Source organism: Notothenia rossii (genome assembly GCF_949606895.1).
Source record: "Notothenia rossii genome assembly, chromosome: 7".
NCBI lineage: Eukaryota > Metazoa > Chordata > Actinopteri > Perciformes > Nototheniidae > Notothenia > Notothenia rossii.
This window is the reverse complement of record NC_136905.1, coordinates 67481475-67493732: the sequence shown is the minus strand read 5'-3', so window position 1 is coordinate 67493732 and position 12258 is coordinate 67481475. Positions and strand designations below refer to the sequence as shown.

The 12258-nt window shown below is 42.0% G+C and overlaps 1 protein-coding gene across 3 annotated transcripts in view; it reads right to left on the bottom strand.

The window, feature by feature from the left end:
* The window catches only part of bmf1 (BCL2 modifying factor 1), an 84915-nt gene that overhangs the window by 15872 nt on the left and 56785 nt on the right, over nt 1–12258 (bottom strand). The window contains exon 4 of one of the 3 annotated variants that reach the window (XM_079693781.1): nt 2718–2827. The exons of the other annotated variants lie outside the window; for them this stretch is intronic. Coding sequence (XP_079549907.1) covers nt 2795–2827 — 33 coding nt within the window. The 3' untranslated portion in view covers nt 2718–2794. Of the gene's footprint in view, nt 1–2717; nt 2828–12258 lie in introns of those variants that run through there. 3 annotated transcript variants of the gene reach the window in all.

The following is a 12258-nucleotide window of genomic DNA, read 5'->3' as shown; positions in this document are numbered from 1 at the left end:
TCATATGATAGTGAAGACACATTGAAGTCCAACGATTCACAGACTGCAGGTGATACTTTCATGTCAAACGAGAAGAATCAATTGAAAGGCCTGTCTTCCAGATTCTCCAGTATTTTGCCCCGCGGCTACTCGTAGGCAGGAGTGGTGTCTGAAACTCTTCGGCTTCCTATAATGAGACTGACTGGTGTGTCAAGCTGTTCTGTTCCCTCTTTGGAGAAAACGAGGATGTGTGTGTGTGTGTTTATGTGTGGCAACACTGGTGCACGGACATGCACACACAGTGGATAAGATTGGATAACTGTGTGGGAGAGCTGTCCAGTTATCCAGCCTCCACAAAGGCACCCTGTTTAATCTGCTCCACACATTAAAGCCACGGCACCTCAAAGCAGGCATGTCCTCACATCTGTGGACACGACTCTCTCTCTGTAGTGAGGCAGTGCAGCCGCGTCCACATCCATGCAGCGGAAAAGCATAGGAGGCAGACTTGGAGACGGCTCAACGTGAATGAGTCAAGCTCACACTGGGGTTATGACAATCCAAAGAGCCCTCAAAACCCAACAAAGGGCTTTTCTCCACCATTAAAGGCGTCCCACTGGCCCTTCAACGCTTTGAAAAGCTGATGTTTTCTACGGGATTTTCGTCATGCTTTCAACATGAAATCCCCAGAGGTTATAATAAAAAGACATCAAATAGATATAAAAAAATGGCTTAATATTTAATCATTAAACCATTTAAATAAAGCTGATAGCAATCAGCGCTGAGGCTTTTGAAAAAGAACCACAACAGCTGTATCAGGGCTTATTTGTTTGCAAGTTAATTAACTGTGGATGGCTCAAAGGCAGCCTGCTGCTGCGTGGAGGTCCATCTCAGAGGCCTGTGAGCAGTGTGTGGAAAAGCACCATTAATGGCATCTATCATCAGCTACTAATTATGCAGCCTGTAGGGCCCGACTGGCTCCGGTTTCAGCGTTGGGCTCCAGCCACCAAACACTTAGCATTCATATTTAATCACACCTCATTATCCAGCAACAATGTATGAAGGAGACAGAGACCTCACCTGACACGCCAGACAGACACAGTCAACATACAGACAGAATAGAAAATGTCACACACACAAACTGCCACCTGCAAAGACAAATAGCAGCAACGCATGAGCACCCCCCCAACCTCATTTGGTGTTTAAAAAGAGGTCTTTGCTCTTGAAGTGATTCAACCTCTTTGATGAGAGGTAGCAGCCCCATTTTGAGCTTTCTCAGCAACTTGGTCCTTTCATGTGAGATTCTTCTTTTCTGTTTTCTGGTTCAAAGAGCAGCAAAAGCAAACACAGGCTAATCCTCTATCCTCACAACAACCGCGGGTGTGCTGCTGGGTTATCAGCTTAGAGTCACCATGATGTCACACTCTTCAGGTGTAAGTAGTCTGATGTGGGACATCAAATATGACTTTGGTCTGCTCAGGACACCTGCCCTTGTTATTGTCATGCAGGTGAAATAGGATACGGCGAGTCATGCTCTTCACTTATCGTTCAGCAGAGACAGTTTCACGATAACTTATCAGGGTCATGTTTGTCTTTTGGTTCCGCTGCGTGTGTGTTTTCTCTTGTCTTTCATGCGTCCTTTATTTGCTTGTATGTGCACAAGTAAAAAGGACGCCAGGGCGAGTCAGCAGCCAACTAGAAAAGTTACTGTATCTGATGTGCTCCAGCAAGCCCTTTCAGGAGCTGGTCTGTGCAATTTGTACTTAACACTGGTGCGGATAATTATCCTGCACTTGTTCGTCCAGTTCTCCAGCCAGGTGAAACTGGAGATGCTCGTGAAAGATGCAGGAGCTATTAAACAAAAAACACTGCAATATCCTGTTTCTCCGAGCTGTGAATCAACACATACATCAAGTCCGTCATCACTAGTAAATCTGGGAATGTAAATGAAGCAGTGATTATTGTTAACATTCACAAACAGTCACCCATAGATTACTCAACATTGAATCCACAGACTGTATATAAAGATTGCCCCTATGAAGTCATTAAGGCAATTCAAGACTATTTTAGATATTTGGTGACATGTCTTTTGTGAGAAATTGATTATAAAAATATTTGTTATATTTATAAATTATAGATATTTCTTTATATAAACGTAATTTATAGTAAAACTGTCAAGTCTCTTGGGATCTTGGTAAACTGCTAAGCTTTATAAATGACTTTAATACATTTACTTGTACTATTACATGATTCATCTGTAATTGGTTTATGGTAAAATTGTTCATGAACTTTATTTAGTGCAGAAACTATTTCTAGAATGACTTAATTTCATAAACTTTGACGAAGCCTTTGTTGCACAGTTCAGGAAATTGAACATTCCTATTGTAAGTGTAGAATTTTTTTATATCCTTTTAAATAATCACATTTTCAAGGTCCTTAATCTGCTTCCAAACATAATGAAATGTATTAAAAATCTCAGTCATAAGCTTATATATACATTTTCTTATAACTTCATTTTTTTTAACAGATGTGATCTCATCTGTGTCTACTTGATGTCAGGTACATGTCCCTGGAGTCGGGTCATATTTTCCCTCCTTCGTCACATTGTATCACACATTAGCCGCGGGAACACTCCACAGTTTTATGTGATCTTTAGGCATCGCTGTACTTGGGTCAGAGCCTACTCGAGGTTGTAAAAGTGTAAACAAAACGCTTAGGAGTCATTTGACCCCATGTGGGGACAAGTAATCATTGTGTGACCTCAGACACTGCCGTCTCTCATTTCTCATCACAGACGGGAGGCCAAGAGAGAAAGTCATCAACAGGCACGTCCACCGAGCCCTCGAGCTCTCTGAAACATAATCAAAAACACTTTTGAATACAGGGATCCACAAACACACAAGTAGGGTACTTTGATAACTACAAACACGCATGCATAGAGATAGAGACCTCTTAATGTAATCTAATACTTTTTTCTTTTTTTTTATCAATTTCTAAGCTTTTCTAACAATATCTAATGATGAAAAACGGAATATCCTGGAGGTGTCACAAGCTATAACTCTGAATTATTCATCGTAGAAAAGCAGCCTGATAGAAAATCAATCATTCAATCCCAGTCCGATACACAGTTCGCTGAAATATTATCTGGGGGGGGGGACATCATATATCAGGCTGTGAATGCCCCTTAATGTATATTCCATTAAAAATGTACACCCTGGCTGGGGAGTGCGTCAAGTTTGTGCATGTGTGTGCTGAGAAGACAGTGTGTGTGTCGTTTGGAGTTGGGTGGGGTAACTATGTTGACTGTCTAGCCTGGGTCTGTATGGCAGGCGGCCCGTCATCAGCAGACGGGAGGGGGTCACATGGGTGTAGTGACCTCCAGGCAGCGTTACGTGAACCCCTTCATGGGCCGTGATGAAGTCAGATTGCCTAATCCGCGGAAAACAAAAGTGCTGTCAGTCAGGCTGGACATGGCATCAACAACAGCAGCACCACAACCTGAGAGAATCTTACCATGCAGGCCGCGGCACACTTATGGGATATTGATGATGGAAAGACGCCTGCCTTTTACACTACGGCTGCTAATGGTCTCTAAGTGATCACCAGTGAAAATGTATTTTCTGTTTCGTTAAATAGGATATGCTCATTATGACTGCGCTCTGTGTTTTATTGTAAGTGCTTTTGATGATTGGTCTCCGAGTGTCGAATAACAATCGATGCCCGGCCTTTAAAGCAGCATATGGGTCTTCGTGTATGAAATGTATTTAGAGTGTCTGCTAGATAAACAAAGTATTTCTGTGTTTGCCAATATGGATGGATTATAGAAATCTCCTGAAATTATAATCCGTCTCACGTGTAGCAGGGCGGTGTTTATCATTCTCACAACACCCATGAACACGTTTCCGTGCTGCTTACATGTGACTAATAAGCTTTTTGTTTGCTTGTTTGAATAAGTTGTTGTTGGTATGGTTACAAGCCAATTCCAATGTGTCCCATTATAGGATTCTTTAAAATTGTGTTATTTAATTGTGCAGTTTTCAAGTCTTAGAAGAAGTAATGTATAAAGTAAAAACTAATGCTTTCAGACTGTATACAGAAGTTGAGAATGAATTTGAGTGCCCGGAAAAACTAAAATTAGAACACAAAAAATTGATAATAACAAATATGAATCTGAAGTGAATTTCTGTTCAGAATGTTTCTATGTTTATTTATTTATTTTCAGTGAAGATTTATTGAGAATTGTACAAAATAATAACAAAACTTATCAGGTAATCGGTGTAAATGTGCTTTAGTAGTTTGTCATTATTTTAAAAGTAATGACTCTTTGAATAGTATTTGTATGTGTATTTGAATTGTATGAGTTGAAATAAACATAAATAAACCAAACTAACCGACAAGAGAAATATGTAATGCACCGCAACCTGCTGTAACATAAACTGTTTACATTCTGTCTGCAGTTGTTTGTGACTGCCGATAAGCATCTCCAGTGAACCATAATGCACATTATGAATGAGATCATCCTCTGCTGTAATGTTCAGTCAGAACATGAGAGCTAACTGTTTCTTTTGGTGTAACCCCACCCCCCCTCTTTTCTACTGAACGCATCGTCTCACTTCAGATGATGTCATTCCAACAGCTTTGTTATTCTTTGTGAATATTTAACCCAGATTAGCAGGCGCTCAGACAGGATGAGCCAAGAAGAAGAAGGGATGGGGAGCGATGTGATAGCGAGAATGAGCGAGACCGCTGCTTGACCACATGCCAGGAGTAAGGGGTGACCGCGCACTGACCGCCCCACGAGGAATCCCTTTGATAGTGCTCCTATCTGCCCAGCGATCAATACGTAGTACCGTGCTGATAAAAAAAAACACGGCTCACATCAAAGCGTGTCTGCCACAATGAGGGGGATAAGTAATAAGATGTCAATTATTAATGGAGGGGAAGGGTCCCCTTTCAAGTGGGAGACTTAATGAAAATCAAACAAAATCCATCTTTTCCCAAATAACATCCTCAAGGTATTCAAATGCTTTTCAAATTAGATAAATAAAAATACATGTAAAACAAAAGCTTTTGTTGCACGTCGTGGATGGGGCTTTTCACAGATTGCTTTGATAAGGTGCATGCTCCCATAAAAAAAAAAAAGATGTAACCTTACTGTGACCTTCAGATAACATGTATCCACAGCTGTGAGGTTGATCCCGTAACCTTTACCTCCACATAACCCCCCCCCCCCCCCCCATCTGTCCCTCCAAACTGCGGATTCACAGATCCATATTCACGTGCAGACACCTGAACTCTGCACACCACACCGTGGCTCAGGATCAATATTTGCCCCCCGCCGAGTGGCTTTGTTCTTTCGTGTTTTTGATTCAGGTGGCCAAAAAAGTTTGTGTTTGGTTCGGTTGGCTTTTTGAAATCCATGGCTTTTGATTCAGCCTGTCAGAAGCTATGATTTATTGATCTGCATGCCCGTGATAATCAGAGAGAGATAGCGATTGGCACTGCACTCAGGACCTCTCCACTGGTATTAGACGATGTAAAGCATTGTGTTATATCCCTCAATGTGGCTGGAATGTTAAATATTCATGGCAAAAAGACTCAACATATGGATTAACATACATATTTTATGTTGGCAGTCCCTTATGGCAGAGAAATGTACTGTTCAGCGCCAATAGGCTTTGCAATAAAAACATCTCCCTGCTTTGTCTTTCTGCCCTTTTCCCTTTGCCCATAGGCAACAACTTGCAGTCTCCTCTGTGTTGAAGTTTCTAAAAGCAACACCATAGTCTCTAATGAACCTCTGTGTGTATCTCAGGGTCGTTCTTTCCCGTGAAGTTCACATTAAAGCAGTTCTATTGATTTCTCAGACCAGACAAATGTGCTGTGAAGTTTTCTCTCAACTCCCACCTCCATCCTCGAGCCCCCTACCTGCTGCTGGAGCGGTCTGTCAGTGTGTGATCTCCACGGAGGGTCATATTTGTTTACTTCGATCTAACTGGTGGGGGAAATTAGTCTCTAAATACGCCGCTGTTATTTTTGCTTCATTTATTCGCTGACGATTAATCACTGAACTCCTTGACATTTTCCTTTTGAATATTAATTAGAATTTCCTCTGGAGACTAACTACGCGGTATATATTATGCAGAGCTACAGTAAATATAGGTCTGACAATACTTTCATTTCAAGCCAATGATCTTTGACAAGTGCCAGAACATATACGTTGAATGAATCGGAGAGGCCTAACACAATGTACATCCAAGTTGAGATTAGCTGGTAAAACATAAATGTTCACAGCTGTAAAGTAGCGGTGGACAGGGGGTGAGTGAAGGTGCGGGGGTCTCTCCCCCCAGCCCTCCCTAGTTTAATAATCTGCTCCCTTTGACAGGCTAATGTGCTGACTCTGGGATTCTCCAGCTCTCAGCAGGGGGCTCCTGGCCACCTGCAGCTGAGGACAGCACAGGAATGATCGGCCTAAACAAAGAGACCTCTCAAAGGTCAAGCAGGGTCACTTATTTATTGCCCCCCCTCCCCCCCCCCCCCCCCCACAGCAGGGCAGTGTCCAGGGCAGGCTCCTTTACAGTGATCTCAGGGGGGGTTATTGATTGCCCTCCATTGCATTTGAACAATTCAACAAATAAAGATTAGTTTTGTGTAGCGGCAAATCCATATAGAGGCTGTTTACAAAGTAAAGTAACATTCACCATGTTGGGGTTATAAAAGTAATGTTTACTTTTAACAGTATTTTTGAAGACTGGACATTTTTATTGGGGGGTTTTATTTTGCTGAGTTTCCCTTTGTTGGATTAGTTTGTATTTATTATTATTCCTAGGCCTGCTTTCTGTTCAGTCTTTGTTGTTTTCCTTGTCTGCACAGAGAGTATTTTCTTCGAGTTTCTTTCCACTTCCTGTTGCCTGCAGTCCCCTGCCTTTGGCTCCACCTGCATGTGAAATGAAAGCTCTTTGTAGAAAAGTCTTATTATTTGTAATTTGTGTTACTTAATGAAGCCTCTCACTATGTTAAAAGTAGAAGTTAGCAACACAATTTTGGCAGATGTCTATTGACCAAGAAATGTTCAGTTTTCGATTAGTCCCAAATATCACTAATGGTGCCTTTCCACTGCAGCGCGTAGCACGGTTTAAGCGTGCCGTGCCAAACCCGGCCCGTTTTTTGTTGTGTTTCCACTAGGGGTAGTTCCGGCTAACGGGTACTTTTTCACAGTTTTTCTGGCCCTCCAAAATCCAGGTTCTTTCCGGGCCAACAACTGGGCTGAATACGCTAAACTAGAGAGAGAATCGCTGGCAAGGGGGCTACAACTACAACAAAATGAACATATTTTACCTTGATTTAATTGTAATACATGTTTAAAAATGATGCGGAAGTAATAACATACTGATACCGGTTAGTAAAAACCATGAATTAATGCTTTAACAAGTCTGCAGACAGACAGCAGGCGAAAAACCTTTTAAAATGCCTGTTTTCTGAATGGAGATCGGCTAAGCTAACGCAGAATATGCTCCGACCGTCCACACCAGGGGCGGCCGGTCGGACAATTCACTAGTTATTTCTCTGTGCTTACATTCATCCCTTCAAAAAAATTAAAAGTGACTTAACAAAATGTAATGAACCCAATTACTTTTACAACTCAACCATTGCTGTTACTTTAAATCCACCTCTTTAATTTTAAAGTTTAAATCCTGTAAATGCATAACAGGAAGCTGCAGTGAGTCAAAATTACCAACTAACCGCAAAGCATTTATGATAAAGGCTGTGGAAGGAAGAGCTGAACCACAAAGAATCACTTTGGTCAGATTGCCTTGAAGTATCCCGTGAGCATGTAACTCCATCACTTTCTAATGAAATTGTCAATTCACAATGAAAGGCGTGTTCCCCAGTTATATCGCTCCCTTCTTTATATATCCCATCTGATATACTGTACATATGAAGCACATTTTAGAGACAGAAGGTGGGGATGTGGTCAAGTTAAAGATAAATAAACTGCGGTGAAAAGAAGGAGAATTGAATGTGTTGTGTCTTTCTTTTATAGAACATGACATTTTCAGAAAAGTGTGAAACCTTAAGGCCCAAAAATGTAACCAAATGACCTTTCTAAATATCATAATGAACGGCCAATCAATGTTGGTCTTTCTCATGTCCTCAGCCCTTTCGGCAGACCACCCAATGGACCATCATTATACTTTTATTCTCCACTTTTTCACACTTCTCTGAGACTCATCTCCTAGTTCACACCTCTTTTGTTAGATGGTTCTAAGGTTTGTTATCTTGGCCCTGAGGCTCCCTAGCAGGCCCTTCACACCTCAGTGTCGTCTCCATATTAGCTGACCACCATGTCTTCTTCAACCCTTCTTCACCTATTACTCTAGTGTCTCCACTTGCCACACCATACTACCCCCCCCCCCCCCCCTCTTCCGTGTATAGCCCGAGGTCCAGGATAAGGTTACTGTACTGGGGTTTGCTGACCGGCAAGAAAAGGTGTGTTATTGACTCATGGGAAGACAAAAAGGACATCGTCCCGCAATGGAGCAGACGCTGATGTAATGGCGAGGCGCCTCGGGGACGAGCCCCAGACAGGTGATGTCATGGTACGCCTGAATATCTGGTGGTTCGGTGGGCGATGGAGGAGGTGGGTGTTTGAATAAAGCAAATAATTAACATAAAAATAGTTTAACTCTTTCTGTCATGCAACATTTTGCAATACATATCTTTACATTTTCTCAAAATCAGTTTTTCTATTATACTCTGAGCCTGACATCTCCAATACAGTAGCTAACTATATTCTGATTGTTCTTATAGAGGTTGTTTATATATCATTTAATGCCTGATCTATATCACATTTCTCTCCTAAAAACATTTTTGAAAATATTTTTCAGATTTAAGGAGCGATTATCCAAAATCTAAAATAAGGACACTAATATGTCAACAAAATCATGTACGACTGCAGTCATTCAATAGTATTGCTATCAAGAAAGAGCCCATGTGAAAAACAGTGACATAATGTGTGACTCTCATTGATGCAATAAGAACGTATCTGGTGCAATAAGCAAAAACCTGGGATTGTGTATCTTTTTTCAGTTTTGGTCTGAACCAGCACTAAAGCGCAGGGATCTTGAATCACTTAAGTCCCACCCATGGCCAAGGTGACCCTGAGGGAATGTACTGTAACTCTAGGACGATGACGAATGCTTTACTGTCAACCACAAAGACAAGACGTTCCACTTCTGACAGTTATTTCTATCGTCTGTCCATTTGTTTGTTTGGTTCGATGGTGAAGGGCTAGGGAGGCAGTATAGATTGCCACCTGTGACCTTGTAAAAGAGAAGAAATTAAAAATGTATGTGAGAAATTTGACCACTTGTCTTCTGCTATTCAGAATCTCCAGAGTGCATCAATTATATTTCCTCCATATTTCTGAAACAATTGTTCAAAGACTTGAGATGTCCGCTGTTATGGTTAGGTAACAGAAGAGTGAGCCGAACTGTGTTAAACTGATTGTATATCCGCAATGACATTTCTCATCCACATGCAGATCAGGTTTTACATTCAACTGTAAAGCAATCAGTCAGCTCAACACTGCACCACATCAGGCCCGGTGGTGCAAGGCGACACACAGTCCATAAGGTGAACAAAGAGTCACACACACTTGCTCACACTGGGCTGTACATTTGAAGATCCCACATAACGGATTAGATTTGTGCGGTTGCTATGCGAGTGTATGTTATAAAGAAGAAAGTGTTGACCCCCGTGCCTCTGGCTGAATGAGCAGATCAGAAATAGCTGTGTAATGTGAGGGGCAGCTGTGATTTTGAGAGTGTGTAAACAGGCTCAAACATGCAACGACAGCGTAAACAGGTGCCCTGAACACACACACACACACACACACACACAACCTCTGATAAACATTCCAGCACAAGGCCGAGCCCACTCCTCCTTTTCCTCACACCCTTCTTCTGAAACTCTTAAGACTCCCAAACACTTTGATTGCGAGATCCACTTACACTAACAGGCCTGTAGTGAAACATTAGTGGGAGGTAGCGCTCTGTCAGATATGGATTGTGCTGTATGGAGGATGAGGTCACCGAGCTAATACATAGCTGCTCTGCCTCACTGTCACTTTTCTAATTAGAACGACAGGCTGGGTCGTATCGCTCCAGCGTTAAGATCTTAATCTCCTCAACAGGATTGATGCTGAGGTTTTGTACCCAGTGGACATACATATTGACACACGTATCCAGATGTATATATGTAACATGAGGCTGTCCCTCTGTCATACATGGCAGGTGATCTGCTGACCTTGATGAGGACAAGTTCACGCACAGGGCGAGGAGCTGCATGTGAGGGGTGGGTGATCGGGGTGGGGATTTGGTACATTGTGTTGGAGCATTGGAGCTCCAGCATCACCAGCAGTTGTCGACCTGGTAAGCCCGGATCGGTATGATGAAATCACGGGCAGCTGTTGTGTGGCATGGTGAGACCAAATTCACCAGGGAAGCGCAAAAATGGATGGCGATCACATAGCTCCACCACAGTCCTCTGAAGCGTGTGGTGGGAAAAAACAGAGCTATGTTAGGGGGGCCATGGCTCCATTAGGGGCCATCAAATATTCATCTGCCATACGGCACTGAGCCCGTGGCTCCATCCTCACAGCACCGTGCAACAAACCATGAAAACGGCTCCTGAGAAACAACAACAACACAGTGAAGAGCCTGCAGTGCAGAGCTGAGAAACGGCTCTAATTATCTTTCACCTCACACCAGGAAACAGATTTATTTATTTAGGACTGCTTGCAGAACAAAGAGCATTAGGGATGCACCAATCGGACTTTTTCAGTAAAAAAAAAACGAAACAGAATTCTGAGTGGCAGAGACTGGCTCTTTTATTTTTAATGCAACATCAGGCTTGACTTAGACATTGATTTCCTAACTTTGGAAAACAAAATGTAACGAATGCATAGAATGAATGCATAGACAACAAATAAAATACATAGACACATTTGAACACAAAGCTGTTTACAGCCACTCAAATGTGCAGACTTCCCTCCTTTTACAATGAAATGACGGTACCCAATCCAGCTGTTTGAGTCGGCATCGAGCTGATAACCGATGCATCTCTAAGCAAAACACAAATCCCTTAACACCAAGCATCGCTAATGGCTGTTCAAGTTGCTTTCACGTGACAAACTAAGCTAATGACTGTTTAATGGAGAGAGACGTTTGTTTTCTCACATGTCCACATTACGCAGCGATAACAACCAACTAAAGCCATTAATGAGGATAACAATGACATCACCAGACTGACCACATGGTTCAATACCTTGTGTTAACTCCAAACTGTCAATAAAAACTCCATCAATAAATCCAAGCAGGTCCATCCAGACGGCCATTGGGTCTTAAATGTGTTTAGTGCAGCTGATGGGGCTGTAATTGCCTCAGCAGGCTAGCAGGCTGGCTGTAATGGCATTATCAACCTGTTAACAACCACAGAGCAGCTCCAGTTGTTCCCCTAAAGGCTCGGTCATCCTTCAATTTATGGTCCGTTACAGTCCATTTTTTTGTTGAATCTATAGTGCTGTTTGTTCATGGCTATTGAGCCAGAGATTGTCCAAAATAAAAAGAGCTAGTTGTATTAAATACTGTGCTGAATGGTGTCAAGAAACATACCAGGAGTATTAGTATCCCATATTTCACCAGGGGGCAGCATCAACACATTTTCCAAAATAAAAATGCACCTCATTCCTCCTGGCCCAGCTCAGGTTATTTACCCGATAAACCAAGAACACAAATGAGCCACTGTTGTTGTGGAAAAGTTCTCCCACTTCCTATTATCACAACATGCACATGCAAACATTTATCTTATCAAATCCCTATCTCATTTCCTTGCTGGGTACACCTGGCCGGCTGTGAGATTCATTTGTTTATGCCATTTGCATATGAGGCTACAGTATACGAGTTTATCTTTTAACTGCATGCGACTTTTCCATTACGCTTCAGGTAGACATCAAACTAAATTTGTATTCCAAAACTGTGCTTTCACTAATTCTATTTTTAAATTCAAACATTTAAACATTCCTGCCTACTGCAATAACTCTGTACAACAAATCACCTCTGGCTGGCAGAGAACTCACTGATAGCTTCTCTTTGGATAACTCGACACACAGTACATTTCACATTTATATTTAATTCAACACACCTATCCTGCTGAAGCACTTCAATAGGGTTATATTGTCAGAGTTTATAGATTTGTTATCTTCACAGTCTACTGTTTCTT